At 44.9% G+C, this 18,787-nt stretch overlaps 1 protein-coding gene across 1 annotated transcript; it reads left to right on the plus strand.

The window, feature by feature from the left end:
- Window positions 1-12,220: 12,220 nt before the first annotated feature.
- On the plus strand, window positions 12,221-16,682 carry GJA9 (gap junction protein alpha 9). Its single transcript, XM_067533729.1, has 2 exons — window positions 12,221-12,342; window positions 14,340-16,682. Exon 2 carries the CDS (start codon window positions 14,361-14,363, stop codon window positions 15,921-15,923), a length of 1,563 nt encoding a protein of 520 aa, XP_067389830.1. The 5' UTR covers window positions 12,221-12,342; window positions 14,340-14,360; the 3' UTR covers window positions 15,924-16,682.
- The last annotated feature ends 2,105 nt before the right edge of the window (window positions 16,683-18,787 follow it).

Here is an 18,787-nt window from a genome sequence, read left to right on the forward strand (position 1 = left end):
TCTGGAGAGTCTACAATGGGTCATTATGCTGGGGTGGAGGGAGAGTTTTTGGCCACTAAATCAGATCTAGTTTGAGACTGCAGAGGGAAGTAAACCAACCAGTTTCTCTTGCTGGAACACTTCAACTATGAGTCTTGTGCTACTGATATGAGCTACCTCACCTTGTTGAGACTTGTGCTGTTTGTCTCCGTTTCTTCAGGCCAGATCTATGCTGCGGCTTCTGCGCAGTTACTAAGTGTCTGTGTTGGGGAGGGGACACAGTTGCTGCAGCATATGAACTATAATAGCTGTAAATAGTTAAACCAAACACTGAACTGAACACAAACTGAAACTCTCCCCTATGTAAATTATATGCTGGTAAAACCCATTCTGCCCTAAAATCCACCATCATCCTTGACTGCACCTCTTAATTTACTTATTTTTCCCTATTAGTGGCATTATGTAATATTTATATTACAATAGCATCCTCAGGTCAAATAGGTGAGGCCCCTTTGTGCTAGGCACTTTATAAACATATTACATAACAGTTCCTATCCCAAAGAGTTTACAATTAAAACTTAATCACCAATTTAACTATGGCTTACTATTCTCATTACATCTCATACTGCCAATTGTCTTTTAGTGTTTATCTCCATAAGCATTTGGCAAACAGTTTGTATGAATGGTGCTTATGGAACAAAAATGTAGTGGTGGAGATTAGTTTGATTAGAGCCCTAAGAACAATATATCTACCTTGGACCATAATCACATTGGGAGTTGGTCCAGTCTTTCCCTACCCCAGAAGTCTCATCTAGGGAGAGGGCAACTCGCACTATTTTTCTTTAACTTCTACAAGAGCATACTGCTATTGAAGTACTGAATGTGGATGTGCCCCTGGAACAGGGGAGCAGCGTCCGGGTCTGGCTCCCTCTCTGGGTCCTCCTCAGAGGGGGACAACCCCTCCTGGCTACCTCTCACCGGGAGCAGTCTTGTGCCCTTCTCAGGGCAAGCAGTCTAGAGCCGGGCCCCCAGGCGGGGCTGGCGAGGCAAGCAGGCCACTCTCTGGAATGGCATGGCGGGGAAGGCTTCCTCACGGAGAATAGGGAAGGGGGGAGGAGGACGTAGGCCCGCCCGTCTCCACTGCGTCCCAGCCCAGGGCCCTGGCAGTGGCAACAGCGTTTGCCACTGGGTCGGCGGGGCTCCGGCCGCAACACGCCGCCCAGGTTGCCCCTGACTCAGCCACTAACGTGTGGCGATCCCTGGGCTTCTTCCTCCCCAAAACCCCCGGTACCTGCCTCCTCTGGGTCGCTGAGGTTTGATAGACCTGCTAGGCCCTCCTCGTCCACAGGCGGCAGTTCAGGTAGCTCCATGGGCTCATCTTCGGAGGGTAGCTCCTCCAGGTCCTGCGGTCCCCAGGCCTCGGGCAGGGCCGGTAGGTTCTCGGGGTCCCAGGCTCAGCACTGCTCTGGCAGGCCCGCTTCCAGCTCCCAAGCCCCGGGTGTCCCCGGGGGGTTCTCCTCAGGCTCGTAGTCCACGGGGAGCCCCGATGGGCCTTCTTCCGGCTCCAGGCCGTGGGGGTCTCTGGTAGGCCCTCCAACTCCCAGGCCGTAGGGTACCTGGGGGAGGCCTCGGTCAATCCCCAGGCTGGGTTTAAGGCCAGCCACTCCCTCTTAGCACAGTTCCCCAGCCCGGCCTTAGCTAGGCACTCCAGAGGAGACACGTCCTTCCCCTTCAGCCATCTCCCACCAACTGAGCTCACCAGCCTGGCTCTTAAAGGCCTAGCTCTGCCCCCTTGCTTTCGGTCAGGTGGGGCCACTGGGGCCTTTAAAGGCCTAGACCCGCCCCCTTGCTTCCAGTCAGGGGTTTCCCTGGGGCAGGCCTCTGTCAGCCAGGGTGGGTCTGGCTCCCTCTCTGGGTCCTCCTCAGAGGGGGACCACCCCTCCCGGCTAAACTGAACCTTATTGGAATGGGTTTTTTCCCTTGTTGACTGCTATTTGGGAAAGGGGGAAGGTAAAGAAAGAGATGGTCATAGTGATGCATACGGTATAAGAACATAGATAGAAAGGATTCTAAGGCCTGAAGCTTCCCATACGCTAGCTGTTCACTTACCCCAAAAAAGGCTGTAATCTATACTGTTGCTGACAGAATTGCCGGGTCTTAAGAGAGACAGACTGAGATAGTGAATGCTTGGACAGTACTGTACAGTAACTCAATTTCATGAACTTGGTACCATTGCCAAGCTATATGCTGAAATATTTCTAGTAACCTTGTTAATTTTCCCTTCAGACAAGTTAGAATTACATTCTTTTTTAAAAGTTACACCAGTCAAACAATTTAAATAAGTCCCTTGGGTACTTCATGCATATTATTGTGAAAGCAAATGTTTCTCCTTATACAGCTTTCTAAAACGGAATCAATTCCTAGACTCAATAGGCCAATCTCCTGTATTACTGTAAAGATTCAGATTGAGAAAATCTTCAATAACTTTGGATAAAGCATTTACATGGATCAAGGATCTTTCATTTTAATCAATACTAAAATTCTTTTTTGGGGCAGATTTGGGAGCCATAACACATTAAGAAACCTATTTTAAACATCTATTGAAAATGGATGCTGACAGACCTCATAAAAAGAGGACTGTGACACATACATGCCCAAGAAGGTATATTACACCTGAGTCTGACCATCATCCTGACATTTCACCAAAGGTCTTGTGTGGCCTCTGCCAAAAGCTAAGAACTAGCTGATCACAGTTATTATAAAATAGTTTAAGGTAACTATTTTAAAAGCTATGTACAATGTTGAATGTTATGTTCCAAGACTGCTGGAGCTGAAGCATGTCAGCGGGGGCAAGGTGGGTCTCAGAGCTGACTCGATCAACATTGAGAACATTTGACATCCATTGACCCAGCCTAGACCTGCGTGTATAGTCTGGAGCAGACCAAGCTTGAGCTTTGACAAAGATCAAATAAAACACCCATCCCTGCAAAAAAGTGACTGAAATTAATTAAATGTGCTGATTATGAAGACAGCCAAAAGCCTGAGCCTGTGTAAGAGAATGAAAAAGGACACAATGTTATCCATTATAGAGAAGATACTGTGCCGGCAACAGTGTCTCATGAAAAGTGGATTCCAACTTTCTGGACTGGACAAGTGCTGTATGGACGGACCACTGGGTGAGAAATATTTATTAGACTACTGTGCCGGCAACAGTGTCTCATGAAAAGTGGATTCCAACTTTCTGGACTGGACAAGTGCTGTATGGACGGACCACTGGGTGAGAAATATTTATTAGACCAGGAAACAACCTATTAGTAAGTAAAGGCTATAGATTGCATTTTATGTTTTTCTTTTACCTGTAACATTATGTTTCCAAATCCTTTTACTAGCATCTATTTGACTCTTTACTCAGCATTATTAAACTTCAATTTGGTTTTACTATAAATACGTCTAAGTGCCTTGTCTAAGGACAGTGTTGAACTGAGGTGAAGCCAGTAAGGTCAGGTTAATTGCTTCCATGGTGGAGCAGATTGGTATACATTGCAGGTGTCCAAAAGATAAGGGACTAGACACACGAGTGTAATAATGTGGGGTGTGTAAATTGCCAGCATGCCTAGGGCTTGTGGTAGCCTGCAATGGAGCGTTTGTGATGCCTGCAGCGGGTAGCTTTGAGAGAACTCCCCTTGGTGGGCAAAGACTCCTTCACACTATAAGCAGGCGGTAGCGGTTCGCCCTGGACATTTCGGTTAACCCTGAAAAGTGTCACAGGGACTTTCTGGTGTTTGTAGGAAACACTGATTACATTGGGACAAGGTTTCATTTGACTATGAAATCGGACATGACCGATTGATTGATACTCAGTGCCAGAACGACAGGATATTGATTAGTTGTTCATGGGTTTCAGCACAGTAAGCTTACTTATCACATTCATGGCACTGTTTGCATCAAATAATTTATTTTATGACTTTTACAATGAACTGATGAGAATAAAACAAGGTAAAATTGCATTGCTAGATACCATATTACAGGTCTTCAACTATATTGTTCTAATAGTCCAATTATATGGTTCCAGGCTTGCTTAGCGATGCACCACATTGAGGCAATGTTCTGACCTTCTCAGCTGCAGGAAAAGAATTACACACAAAACTGCCAATTTTGTGTTTTATTTTTTCCAGTTCCAAATGTTTTAAGACTTTTTTTTTTTTTTAAAGAATTTTTTCCCCACTACATTTTTGCATCAATTTGCTAAATATGAACACAGGATGCATACTCTGCTCCAGCAACTCTCCCTCTCTACCAACCACTGCAGAGTGGCAATATTATTTTGTGGTTAAGGCACTAAATTGAAAATTAAGAGATCTAGGTTCTATTTTCAGTTCTGCCACAGACTCTTTGTGACCTTGCATAAGTTGTTTTACCACTTGATACCTCAGCTTTTCTAGAGTAGCTCATGAGGAAATATGATCTTCACTAAGACAAAAAGGGTTTACCTGATTCTCAGGATTTCGCTGCAGCAAGAAGCAAGCTGATGTGGGGAGAGGAATATGAAACTGAGGATTATTTAAAAAAAAAAAAAAAAAAAAAAAAAAAAAAAAAAAAGCTTTCCCAGGTGAGCAGTTATGGAGCTAGAGGGCCTGCATAAGTATACATAGACATAGGTGGCCCTGAGCAACCCTGTCTCCTTGTGTGTATGTATTTCATACATAATTATATACATTTTTCAACTGTAAAAGTTATGTTATGTTGGACTTTGGAACTCCAGGTACATGTTGTTAACATAGGGGTAAGCTGCAGGATTGAGGAAAGGGGAGCTTTTTGCTCCTCTTTCCTGTTTATAGACCAAATCCGACTCTTAATTACAGAGTTTTATTGTTGCTGTGCCTGAAGACCAAGGTGGAATGATAATGATTTGAATGTTTAAAAATAAAAATACTGACATGGCCAGAGAGGCAAAGGAGAATAAATATGGTGAAAAGACAAATCAACTTTTACGGAGGTAAATATTATACTGACAAGAAAGGAGGGGGAAAGGAAGGCACATAAGGCAAAGGGATGAGAAATACAGAGCTGGGGGTTATAGGGTAAGATAGGACAGTGGTGGGTGGAGTGGGGAGGGGAGGGAGTGTTGGTGTGTTAGTTTTTTAAGATGGGTTGAGAGGATAATTGTAGGGTTCTTACTGATGCCATATTGCACTGATGGAGATTTCTTGTCTGCTGTTTTTTAAGTTATACAGAACTTTGTGTACAGTATTTGCACATTTAGCTTTTGTACAGTCAAGCTGAGTGTTTTCCACCTATAGTATATACAGACAGACTGAAACGCACCCTAAATCTAGTGCTTTAATGGCCATAGATTTATATTTATTACAGTAATGAATACCAGGTAATGAATAAATCCAAGGTCTGGAGATATGCCCAAGTAAATGAATTTTGATTAACTGGTCTGTGATGGGGCAGAGAGGCCCAACACTGGTGATGAGAGGGTTGAGGAGAGCCTGTGGACTCAGTTGGTCCTGTCCTGCTACACTTGTAGCAGATGTCAGACATAGAGAGGGGAGTTAAAAGGAGGAAACTGAGGGCTTGTCTACACCACAAAATTAAGGTAAGTCAACATTTAGCCACCGCACTAATTAAAGTGATGGTTCCTGTCCACACTTGCTCGTTCTGTTGGTAGTGTGCTTCCTTACCAAGAGCATTTCCCCCAACTGAAGTGGAGCATGGTGGGGCACTGACAGCTGAAGCTCGGCAGCCCTGGGTTGTCAGTGCTGGGGTGGAGAGGATGGGCAGCTGTGAGTCCCACTTGTGGCTGACAGCCAATAGGCAATATAAATTACGCAATTTCTACACAAACACTGTGTCGCTCTAACTACATTGACATAAGTGCTACATTTCATGGTGGTGGAATTATTATATCGGTGTAATGGGGAACAACATTCTACTGTAGACACTGACATAATTAGGTCGACATAACCCACCTTGCGTCAACCTAACTCTGCTGTATAGACCAGGCCTCAGCCTAGCTCAGGGCTGAGTAGGAAAGAACGCCGACCTCTGCTTCTCTTGATGGGAGAGAAGCCTGGTTGCAGCCCAGCAAGTGTGATCAGGAACAGTCAACATGGATTCACCAAGGGAAAGTCATGCCTGACCAACCCGATTGCTTTCTATGATGAGGTGACTGGCTCTGTGAATATGGGGAAAGCGGTGGACGTGATATACCTTGACTTTAGCAAAGCTTTTGATACAGTCTCTCACAGTATTCTTATCAGCAAGTTAAAGAAGTATGGGTTGGATGAATGGACTGTAAAATGGATAGAGAACTGGCTAGAGCATAGAGCTCAACAAGTAGTGATCAATGGCTCCATGTCTAGCTGGCAGCCGGTCACAAGCGGAGTGCCCCAGGGGTCAGTCCTGGGGCCGGTTTTGTTCAACATCTTCCTTAATGATCTGGAGGATGGGGTAGATTGCACCCTCAGCAAGTTTGCACGTGACATTAAGCTAAGGGGAGTGGTAGATACCCTGGCGGGCAGGGATAGGATACAGAAGGACCTAAACAAACTGGAGGATTGGGCCAAAAGAAATCTGATGAGGTTCAACAAGGACAAGTGCAGAGTCCTGCACTTAGGATGGAAGAATCCCATACATAGCTACAGACTGGGGACCGATGAGCTAGGCAGCAGTTCTGCAGAAAATGACCTGGGGGTAACAGTGGATAAGAAGCTGGATATGTGTCAGCAGTGTGCCCTGGTTGTCAAGAAGGCTAATAGCATATTGGGCTGCATTAATAGGAGCATTGCCAGCAGATCGCGGAAAGTGATTATTCCCCTCTATTCGGCATTGGTGAGGCCACATTTGGAGTATTGTGTCCAGTTTTGGGCCCCCCGCTACAAAAAGGATGTGGAGAAGTTGGAGAGAGTCCAGGGGAGGGCAGCAAAAATGATTAGGGGCTGGAGCACAGGACTTATGAGGAGAGACTGAGGGAACTAGGCTTGTTTAGTCTGCAGAAGAGAAGAATGAGGGGGATTTGATAGCAGCCTTTAACTACCTGAAAGGGGGTTCCAGGGAGGATGGAGCTAGGCTGTTCTCAGTGGTGGCAGATGACAGAACAAGGAGCAACGGTCTCAAGTTGTAGTGGGAGAGGTCTAGGTTGGACATTAGGAAAAAGTTTTTCACTAGGAGGGTGGTGAAGCACTGGAATGGGTTACCTAGGGAGGTGGTGGAATCTCCATCCTTAGAGGTTTTTAAGCTGCAGCTTGACAAAACCCTCGCTGGGATTATTTTGCTTTGAGCAGGGGGTTGGAATAGATGACTTCCTGAGGTCCCTTCCAACTCTATGATTCTACATTAGCTTTCTGAACAGATAAGCCCTGTCAGAAGGGATGACAAGATCCAGGGAGATTGACGGAAGCACAGAGTGTTTTGAGACAGAATGCCATCGAAAGTGAATCAAATTAACCTGTTTTGATTTGTGGTTTCTTGTTTGTTTCCTGATTTCACTTGGACCATAACAGTTTGAAAGGGGTAGGACTGAAATGTGCCTGGAGAGAGCCAGAGCACCACTACCTCAGACCTCGCACAGACAGTGACATACCAGTGGAGACCCACAGTAGGGTGTTATGCCCTAATGGGCCACAAGGGGATGCTGCAGCAGCAATCCTGTCTCAAGGCATTCAGGAAAATAAATGTGAATACTTACACCATTAGGTCCAGACTACTACTCTCACCAAGTAAATAAGGCTGAAGTACCTTATAACAATTGTTTATATTTATATAAATATTAATACATATATACAAGACCTGAAAAATGATATTGCTCAGCAGGTATAAGGAAACATCTGCCACTGAATGACAACTTGTAATTTTGTTAAAAAAAAACAAACAAAAAAAAAACAAAACACAAAAATCAACTAGAGTCCTGTAACACTTTAAAGACTAACAAATTTAATTTCTGCAGGCATAAGCTTTCATGGGCTGTAACCCACTTCGTCAGATATAAGGAACAGAAATCACATAGGAGGTATATATATACACATATCCAAGGGTAAGTAACAATGGGGAAGGTAGATAAAAGCAAAGTCCATTCCGTTAGAGAAATTGAGGCCTATTCACAACCATTGATTAGGAGGTGAGAATGTGTGAACAGTGACAATTACTTCTTGTAATGAGAACCATTCCAAGTCCCCATTCAGACCCAGTTTGAGTGTGTCAAGTTTGCAGATGATTTCTAGCTCAGCAGTTTCTCTTTGAAGTCTGTTTTTGAAGTTTTTTTGTAAAAGTATGGCAACTTTCAAGTCAGTGACAGTGTGTCCAGGGAGACTGAAGTGTTCTCCGACTGGTTTATGGATGTTGTTATTTTTTGTCTGATTTGTGTCCATTTATTCTTTTGCGTAGTTACAGTCCTGTTTCGCCAATGTACATGGCAGAGGGGCATTGCTGGCACATGATAGCATATATTACGTTAGTAGATGTCCAGGTGAATGAGCCCCTTATGGTGTGGCTGATGTAGTTAGGACCAGTGATGGTGTCGCTAGAGTCGATGTGTGGGCAGAGCTGGTAATGGGGTTTGTTGCAGGGGTAGGTTCCTGGGTTGGTCTTCCTGTATGGTGTACAATTGCTGGTGAGTATTTGCTTCAGGTTGGGGGGCTGTCTGTAAGCAAGGATAGGTCTGCCTCCCACAGCTTGAGCGAGTGAGGGATCATCTGGTAGGCTAGGTTGCAGATCCTTAATGATGTATTGGAGAGATTTTAACTAGGGACTGGAGGTGATGGCCAGTGGTGTTCTGCTGTTTTCTTTGTTGGGTCTGTCCTGTAGTAGGTGACTTCTGGGTACCCGTCTGGCTCTGTCAAGTTGTTTCTTCACCTCTCCAGGTGGGTATTTTAGTTTTAAGAATGTTTTATAGAGATCCTGTAGGTGTTTGTCTCTGTCTAAGGGATCGGAGCAAATCCGGTTGTATCTTAAGGTTTGGCTGTAGACAATGGATCGTGTAATGTGTCCAGGGTGGAAGCTGGAGGCATGAAAATACGTATTGCGGTCAGCTGGTTTTCGGTATATTAATGTGACCATCCTTTATTTGTATTGTCCAGGAAGTGGATTTCTTGTGTGGACTGGTCCAGGCTGAGGTTGATAGTGGGGTGGAAATTATTGAAATCCTGGTGGAATTCTTTGAGGGACTCTTTCCCGTGGGTCCAGATGATGAAAATGTCATCAATGTAGTGTAGGTAAAGGAGAGGTGCTTGGGGATGAGCTTTGAGGAAGCGTTGTTCTAGGTCAGCCATAAAAACATTGGCATACTGTGGGGCCGTGCGGGTGCCCATAGCTGTGCCACTGACTTGAAGGTATAGATTCACTCCAAATCTGAAGTAGTTGTGGGTCAGGACAAAGTTCAGCTACCAGGTGTAATTTTCTAGAATGTTTTAGAATGAGTTTTAGAAAAAATTTGAATCTTGAATTTGAATCTTGAATAGCCCTCAGGGCGACAAGGGGATGGGAAACCTCCCCCTGGGGTAAGCCCTCTCCCAAACCTGGGGCCAACCTGGGCACCCGCTCCTCCACGGGCCCTGTCCCAGAGCTTGCTATGGGGGCGACGGGGCCCGGCCACTCACCAGGGCAAGACAGGGGAGCCGCCCCCACGTCCCGAGTGGAGATGTGCACAGGAGGAGGAGGAGGAGGGGTGGCCACGGGGGCCGGGCAACTAAGGCTGCTGGCAGTGACAGGGCCGGCACCCACCGGGACCTCAGGCAGCCCAGCCGCTCCTCCGTGCCGGGGCAGGGGTCAGTCCCTCCGGACGTGCCCCGTCGCCCAGCAGAGGAAGCACCAGGCCTCCCCCAAGGAATAATGGATTCAGTATTGGGCCCCCTGATGGGGCACCACAAAGAACCACTCGAGGGCCTTCCTGTCATGCGCTGCCGGCGGCAGCTGGAGCTGACCCTGCCGGCGGAAGGACAAAAACGTGATGGAGGGCAGGGTATTTGCAGCCCAGCGGGAGAGGGCTGAGAACTGAGATTGGTGTCCCCAGGGTGGAGAGGAAAGGAAGCAGGGCAGCGTTAGGGAGGAAGGGTGGGATGGAGGTAAGGACCACCCATACGCCCAGGTCCTCCGGGGGTAAGAGGGGTAAGTTGTTCTGGGACAACCGGAGGGCAAAGCAGAGGGTAGGGGAAGCCCTCCGGCCAGACGTAACCAGGGAAGGGAGGGAAGGTCCGGAGGAAGAAGGGGGCATGTGCACCCAGATGGGCCTGGTGGTGGAGCAAGGCCCTGCTGCTGCGGTAGTCCCAGTCAGTCCAGGGGACAAGCAGCCCAGCTGAGGGTGAGGAGGTGAAGCGAGCGGCAGCCAGGGGCGGTGGAGGGGGCAACGGTGTTGGTGGGGTGGGGAGCAGATAGATCAGGGAGAGGGCTCCACACCGCTCCCCGCTCTCCCCACAGAAGCAAAAGTACCTTTCCACACCACCACAAGAGCAGACGTGGTGCAGTCACTCAGTCCAGGAAAAAAAAAAAAAAAAAGCGGCCCCCTCCTGAGCACTCCCATAGCAGCAGTGGTGAAGGTGTTGGTCGTCCTCCTCCTCACGAGCAGCAATGGGCAAAAGCAGCAGCAGCAGCAGGCTCTCAGGTGGCGGTGGCAGATAGCAGCCAGCCTGGGAAGGCCCCGTCACTGGTGGTGGTGGTGGCAGCAGTAGCGATGGAGGGGCCACTCATCCACTCCCTTCCAGCCGGCTGGAAGTAGGGCAGGCTGGCAGGACCCTCAAGCAAGAGCAGCAGGAGCTCCTCTGACCAGCAGTGTTTCCCTTGGCAGCCCTCAGAGAGTGCTCAATGGAAGGTCTGGAAGGCCCAGAATGCTTAAGGCTCTGTTCCCTGCAGACTAGCCAGAAGTCATTAGAGGACAATTAGGAGCAGCTGACGTCAATTAAGACCCAGTCAGGTGCTTGATTAAAACCCTCTGCGCCAAACAGACAGTGCTTGAGCTGGAGGAGTAGGAATGCAGAGTTGTGTGGAGGAGCAGAGAGGAGTGCTGAGAAAGGTACTGGGCCCTGGAGGATGAAACCTATCCCCGCAGGACTGAGATACTCCCCCAGGCACAGGGGCCTGGGTAAGGAAGCCCAGTTCAGGCAGCAAGAAAGCAGGGCCCAAGAAGTGAGAAGGACAGAGCGAGGAAATTAGCCCAGGGGAAAAGACTGCAGCTGTGAGTATGGTGCCAGCAGCACATAGCTGCTACTTATAGGGCCCCTGGGCTGGGATTTGGAGGAGTGGGCGGGCCTGGGTCCCTACCCCCCTCCCTAGGGAGATGGGCCCACTATGAGAGGCAAAAGCATGAGACTCACTAGGGTGAAGCTGGCCGTTTGCAACACTGTACGCATGGAAGTCTACTCTGCATGCAATTCTTGGCTCTCCTTCTGTGTTGGAAGATCAGTCACCACTGTTCCCAGAACTAATGGAGTTGCACTGCCAAGAAACCAGGTTACCCAGGGACTTATGTGGCGGCACAGAGCTTCTGCACCAGTGAGCCTATGTCTTCTGTCTCTACCTACATTTTTTATGTGTGCCAATCATTGATAGCCTCAAGGGGATCCTCTAAGACTCACAAGTGGAACTTGGACCCACTGCTTCTTTCGCAGAGGTCAAACCCTATCCTTTTGATGGGAGACTCTGGAGGAAAACTCCAAAAGGGGAACCTGGTGGAGTACTTTCGCCCCACTCATAGGCCCCTCCTGTTGGTTGTTCCATAGCTAGGACATTCAGATGCTTGGTTGTCCAGCAGTCCTTACTTGGACAAACTCCCACTGGGTCTAATGAATTTGAATGTGTCCATCTGTATCAGGACCCCTCAGTATTTGCCTCTATATGAGTAAAATATGTAGTTGTTTTAAATTAGCAGTGTTGGATCATTAAAATAGGAAACAGTTTGTTCAAGACACATCATCAGCATACATGCAGTATCAGTGCAAAGTGATTTTTTTTTTTAAATTATAAAAGAAATAATTTAATTTTTTTTTCTCCCTAGGACTGAGACTGTCCTGTTGAATTACCCCCTCCCCCCAAAAAAAAAAAAAAAAAAAAAAAGACCGGGGAAGGAACCTAGACTCCTGGAGTTTTGCATTTCTCACTGTTGGAAGTGATTGTTTCACTGGATCAGGTTAATTCTGGCCATAGTTAAATTTTGCTAGAAGCCATGGCAGACTGAACAGATTGATTTCCCCCCCCCCCCCGACTATAAGTTCAATGCACAAGGCTTGAACTCCATTAAATCCTCCACCAGCAGAAGAAGCTCTGTTTTGACATTTTGTGAAATCTCTAAAATAGATTAAAGACAACAGAGGATGTGACTTTTTATTGGATACCATAGTGTTCTTTCTTGGCACATTTTAGTAAAGAAAGGTATGTTTTAATTATTGCTATTTCTTTCATTCATTTAATTAATAACCAATTCATATGGTGTTGTTTATCTCTAGCATGCTCTCTTACTATATAAAACATCTTCTGCATCAGTTACTACAATTGTTTTTAATATAACAGGACCCTATTAAATTATACTTGTAGCATATTTTAAATTAAACAGTCATGATTACTTATATTTTATTGCTACACATAGTAAAAGTTTCTTTGTCAGTGTATTGTATAACATTCAATAAATGTTAGGATTATTTATAATTTTTATCAGATATTTTCAAGATATTTCACTGTAAAACAAAAAGCAGCAAAAACACTTCTCTGAAGTAAGTGCAAGTCTTGTGATTTCAAATATTACCAGATTTTCATTTCTTTCCTTTTTACTCTAAACGTTTAGGCAAATGCTGTCAATTTTTCAGTGTGTTTTTATTTAAAATATTGTTTTAATAAACCAGGAGCACATTTCTCATTATGTAGCATTTATTTGCTGATTTTATGTGATATTTATGTCAAATACAAATGTGACTGAGCAAAGGACATCTGTCAAATTATGGTGTTTTCTCTTCAGTATAGTCATCCAGAATACACTAATCATAATCGTGAGTTTACAATTGTGTTAAAGTCTTTAATAACAATATATATTTTTAATTTTAACATAATATTTCAGAACTCAAGATACTGAATTGTTTTGTGGCATCTGAAAATGTCTTCACCTATTTACTCATACAGGAAGAAAATCTGGTAGTCTTCACAAGAGTGCACAATAGCCACAGTGATACTGCTCTGGCACAACTATGTTAGGATGACAGACTACAAAGAGCCCATAAAAGGGTTCCACACTCCTTTGAATGCAATGGGGCAGTGTACCACAGGGTCTGTCTCCAGAGAATATATGTGGAGGATGGTTCCTAGTGAGATGAGGGGATGGCATGGGTGAGACCACCGGCCTCACCAAATTGCTGTTTAGAGAGCCTATTTGTTTAGGCTTTACATGAGTGATGTGCCTTTCACCATAAATGACAATGGTTCAAATGAGAGACAAGGTGGGTGAAGCAATATCTTTTATTGAACCAACTTCTGTTGGTGAGAGAGACAAGCTTTTGAACCACACAGAGCTCTTCTTCAGGTCAAATGACTTTTGGAAAATAATAGGTCTGGTAACTGAAGAGAAGAGAGCCATCCTATTTCAGGCTTCTTCAGGGTGAAGCTGCTGCTGAGAAGTATAATTTAAAAAAAATTCATTTTGAGGTCATTCTCAGCTATAGGCCTGATGAGATAGTGACAGATATTTCTAAAAATCCATTAAATATATTCACTAAATAATAATGTTTTTTTTATCACAGGAACCATAACTAATCAAAGGAACTATAACTAATCACTGCAGGTTTCCTTTAAATCCAGTATATTACATTTAACTTTTATTGATACCAAATAAATGCCTCCTGATTTTGTGGCTTTCAACCCTCTTCATAGCTCTTCTGATTTCCCTGTTATGTGCCTTGGTAAGCACAAGCAATATCCAAGGAAGTTCAGAAATATTCCCCAGTATACAATTTATGAAGATTTGAGATTTTTCTATATTTACTTTAGATATCAACTAATTATTAAAGGCATATTTACTGGACTTTAATAACCCCAGTAAAGATCCAATTCTGCAAAGGGCCAAGCATCTCAACTTCCATTGCCTTTAATAGGAATTGAGGATGCTTAATACCACATAAAATTTAGTCCCTACTAAGGTCATTTTTATTTTTAATTTGAAGAGGGGAAAAAAAAAAAAAAAAAAAAAAAAAAAGCTAGTAGACATCACTGTATACATGTACCTGAGATATTAAAATTCCAAGCTGTTACTGAAAGAATAATGCATTTTATGAGCTAGGTTACTATGTTTTGAATGTGAGAATATCAGTATCAGCTTTTGTGTAATATAGTACAGAAGAGCTGCAACTGTGACAATATCTTATGTTTATCTTTCATGGCTTTAGTGCTAAGATGGCAGAGTAACCATGGGAGACTGGAATTTTCTTGGAGGCATCTTGGAGGAGGTCCACATTCATTCCACTATTGTTGGAAAGGTCTGGTTAACTATCCTATTCATATTTCGAATGCTTGTCCTAGGAGTGGCAGCTGAAGATGTCTGGAATGATGAGCAGTCAGAATTCATATGTAATACAGAGCAACCTGGCTGCAGAAATGTTTGCTATGACCAGGCCTTTCCTATCTCCCTCATAAGATATTGGGTCTTGCAAGTTATATTTGTATCTTCACCTTCCTTGGTGTATATGGGTCATGCTTTATACAGACTAAGAGCCTTAGAAAAAGAGAGACAAAAGAAGAAGGCACAAGTAAGAATGGAACTTGAAGAAGTCGAACTAGAAATGACTGAAGATCGGAAAAGACTGGAGAGAGAACTCCGGCAACTGGAGCAAAGAAAGCTAAACAAAGCACCCCTGAGAGGCTCCTTGCTCTGCACTTATGTGATACATATTTTTACTAGATCTGTAGTTGAAGTTGCATTTATGATTGGCCAATATCTTCTTTATGGTTTTCAGCTTGAGCCTCTTTATAAATGTCAGAGAGCACCATGTCCAAACATAGTTGACTGTTTTATATCAAGACCAACTGAAAAGACAGTGTTCATATTATTTATGCAGTCAATAGCGATTGTATCATTGTTTTTAAACATCTTAGAAATCGTCCATCTAGGGGTAAAAAAAATTAAAAAGGGACTTTGTGGGCCTGATAAAAACAAGGATGACTTTGATGATTTCTATGTAAGTAAATCCAAGAAAAACTCTGTAATACCCCACTCTTGTATGGGAACATCTGCAACTCCACAAAAAACTCTCCCTTCTGCACCTAGTAGTTATACCATGTTAATGGAAAAACAAACTGACACAGCAGTCCATAATGTTCTAAATTCATCTTCTGCATTCCAGTCTGTTAAAAACAGCCAGACTGAAAATAGCAACGATCACATCCATGATGAACAGGAAAGTAAATTGCCAGATGAGATTCAAACTACTAATACTTTGGGCCATCATCCTCAAAATACCAGCTCAAATAATAATGAAAGCTTAAGCAAAGTATTTGGGATGGAAATTAATGGTTGTCAACAACACGATGAAAAGAAACATTTCCTCAGTGGCATGCATTCTAGGTTAGTTGCTGCTCCAGGTCTGTGCTTGGGGAGCCTGCCACCTGAAAGTTCATTACAACCTGATATGACTTCCTCTATTTCAACTAACTGTGTTCGAAAGCTACGTGGAGTCAGTTCCCCATGGAACTGCTCTACAGTAGTTGAGAGTGAAGGGTCTCCAACAGATTCTCCTTCCATGGGCAGCAAACGAGGACAACACAGCTTCAGTGGAAGCAGAGTTCAAGGACTTTCCAAGACTGACCTAAGAAAAATCAGCAGACCAGACACTCCTGAATCTCTAAGCGATCTGAGCTCAGAATCCAAGCAGAGCAGAAATGGTGAAAGTCCTCAGGCTTTCTCTCCCTCTCGGCGAATGTCATTGGCAAGCAATGCCAGCAGCAGGCGTGCTCCCACTGATCTTCAGATCTAAGTGTTTGTTACCTTACCTGTATGTTTCATGCATTAGCACTGAGGGAAATAGAGGCATTATTGGACACTGTAGCATGAGTAATAGCTATTTGTAATTGTAGTTAAATTAAGCAACTTTCACCAGTTCTTTCACTGAGGTAATGCAAAGAACTGTGTACTCTTGTGCAGTAGTTAAGGATTCTTGAAAAGAGAAATTGATTCTACTTCCTCTTAATAAAAAGATGACTTAAAAGCTAATAGATCTGATAGTCCTATTATCTTTCCTAGTCCAAAAGCAAACAGACGTCAAAGTCATTTTTAATGTAACCCAGTAATTCCTATATCAAGTCCATCCAAATTCAGCCTCCCAAATCTACAGATCACTGCAATCTGTATAGACTGGGGGGTGGGAGAGGTGATGGAGGCAGAAGCCATCTGTATGGAGGTCTTGGGCCTCTTCATTGCCTTTTTTTCACCCTCAGTCCCATGTGGCTCTGTGGCAGGGGGCCTGTGCTGACAGGGACTTACTTGCTGCAGTTGCCTCTAAAAAACATGTTATGGAGGTTCCACATGAAGGACTGGGTCCATGAGTTGTTTGTTTGTTTGTTTTTTTGTTTAGGGGGAAAATACTGAAAAGAATGGACCTCTCTTGCCCCCTCCCTAGATCTGTGAAGCCCACATTCCATGAAGCATCTGTGAAATATAAAAGGGCTTATGTGAAGCTGGGGAGAAGTGAGGACTATGCTATGTAGCCTGCACGTTCCCAGGAGCAGCCCTAGCTTCTTTTTCTGGCCCTCTCTGTTTTCTGCACCCTCTCTGCTTGAGCAGTGGAGTGCATACACACACAAAAAGCCAAGCGGCGACACAGCCCCTTGGAAAACTTGTGCCCATGGCGACTGCGCTGCTCACCCATCCCTAGAACAGGCTATATACCCTTCTGTGCCTCCCTGAGTCAAATTCACAGGCTTGAGCAGCATTTGTATCAGTGATAGTTAAGGATATGATTCGGTCAGAGATCACGAATTCCATCACCTTCCGGGACTTCTGTGCCTTCTAGGGCAGGGCTAGAGCAGCTGTGCCGCTGAACAGTTGGTTGGCAGTCAACCCCCAGGCAGCTGAACAACTAATTGGCAGCCAGCCCTGGGGTCACAGAGCAGTAGCCCCCCTGGGGCTGGAGCAGCAGCAGTCAGTCCCTGCTGCAGGTTGGGAGAAGGAAGGACTGGTGCCATAGCAGCATCTCTCCCCTTCCTTCTCCTTGGGGAAAGATCAACTGAAAGAGCATTCTTTCCACTCACAGAAATGGAGGGACAGTCAGGGTACATAGTGGAGGAATAGGCTAGTTGTCAGGGCACTACCACAGAACGTAGAAGGCCTAGGGTCAGTTCCCTGCTCTGCCACAGATTTCCTTTGAGATCTTGTTAAGTCACTTGCTGATTTGTAAATTACTATAGAAAAAAAACAGGAACCACAGTTATAGGACAAAGATGTTCTATAAAATCCTAAAAACATCCAAAGTTAGTAAAATATTAAGTTTTAAATGCAACAACATAAGTAAATGGTGCTTCATTTCCCAAACTGTACAATGGGAGTAATAGCACTACCCTACCTCACAAGGATGTTGTGAGGATAAATACATTAAAGATGGTGAGGTAGTCAGAAACTATGATGTTGGGGGGAAGGGGAGCGTATAAGTAACTTAGTTAGATAGCTGGGGTTTTCAAAGCTGGTCACATAATAGTATCCAGACAAATTCTGGAGTCTCCATGGGTACATTGACACAGGCAGTGGCAGCAAGCTCCCAATTTAGGGTGACAGACTTGGGTTTGTGGGACTAGTGTTATCACTCTAAAAATAGCTGTGTATACTGCTCTTTAAAGTTGCAGCATGAGCTCTGACACCCACCCCAACCTTAGGCTTCAGAGCCCAGCACGAGCAGCAACTTCCAAGAGCTGTCTACACAGCTATTTCTGGAGCCCTCCAAACACGAGTGTGTTGACCCAGAGCTGGGAGGCTCCCGCTATGAGCTGTATAGAGATACTTCATGTGAACTCAATGGACGTTTTGCCTAAATAAGGACTTCAGGACTAGGCCCTCAGGAGTTGTCTGTGTAGCAAAATAGCCCAGAATAGCTATTGTGAAATAGCTATTCCGTACTAGCTTACTACATTGTAGAATAAGAGTGTCCATATGGGGAGCTAGTGTAGAATAACTATTGCATTTTAAATTCACTCTAGCTTATTTTGCAATAGCTTTCCCTGTGCAGACAAGCCCTTTCCACTTGTGAGCAGTTTATAGTCTAAGAAGTATGTTTGTTAGATACCCCATAGCAAACATGCAAGAATAATGTGATCTCTTTTTTCAGATCACTATGGTGTAGTGTAGCTTTGCTCCATATTCATGAAGCATTAAAGAAGGCAAGGCAGGAACTTCGGCTCCTTTGCCATGCAGTGATATAAAGTGTTGGGTGCCCCCTGCCAGGAGCAATGATTTTGAGTTGCACTAAGCATTATCAGATCCTGGCCACTGTAGTGCAGCACTTCTCAGACTGTGGGTCAGGACCTCAAAGTAGGTCATGACCCCATTTTAATGGGGTCACCAGAGCTAGCCTCAGACTTGCTGGGTCCTGGGGCTGAAGCCCAAGCCCAAGCCCAGGCCCCACCACCCAGGACTGTGTAGTAATTTTCGTTGTCCAAAGGGGGTCACAGTGGAATAAGAACCCCTGTTGTAGTGACTTGAGCACCATGTTGCACGTAGCATTTTTGAGGCCTAGCAGAGCCAGTGAGGCTGTACAGCACCTGTATGACATCCTGTTCCAGCACCTACATTTACACGGGGCGGCATCGGGCATTCCGGCGTGGTCGGGCTCCGGCGGCGGGAGCACAGCGT

The sequence above is a fragment of the Emydura macquarii genome, unplaced genomic scaffold (genome assembly GCF_026122565.2).
Source record: "Emydura macquarii macquarii isolate MOO-44397 ecotype Brisbane River unplaced genomic scaffold, CSIRO-AGI_Emac_v2 contig_3348, whole genome shotgun sequence".
In the NCBI taxonomy this organism is placed as follows: domain Eukaryota; kingdom Metazoa; phylum Chordata; order Testudines; family Chelidae; genus Emydura; species Emydura macquarii.

What these genes read in the sequence shown, in the direction of transcription:
- GJA9 (XM_067533729.1), top strand. Translation starts at nt 14,361, where the DNA reads ATGGGAGACTGGAATTTTCTTGGAGGCATCTTGGAGGAGGTCCACATT.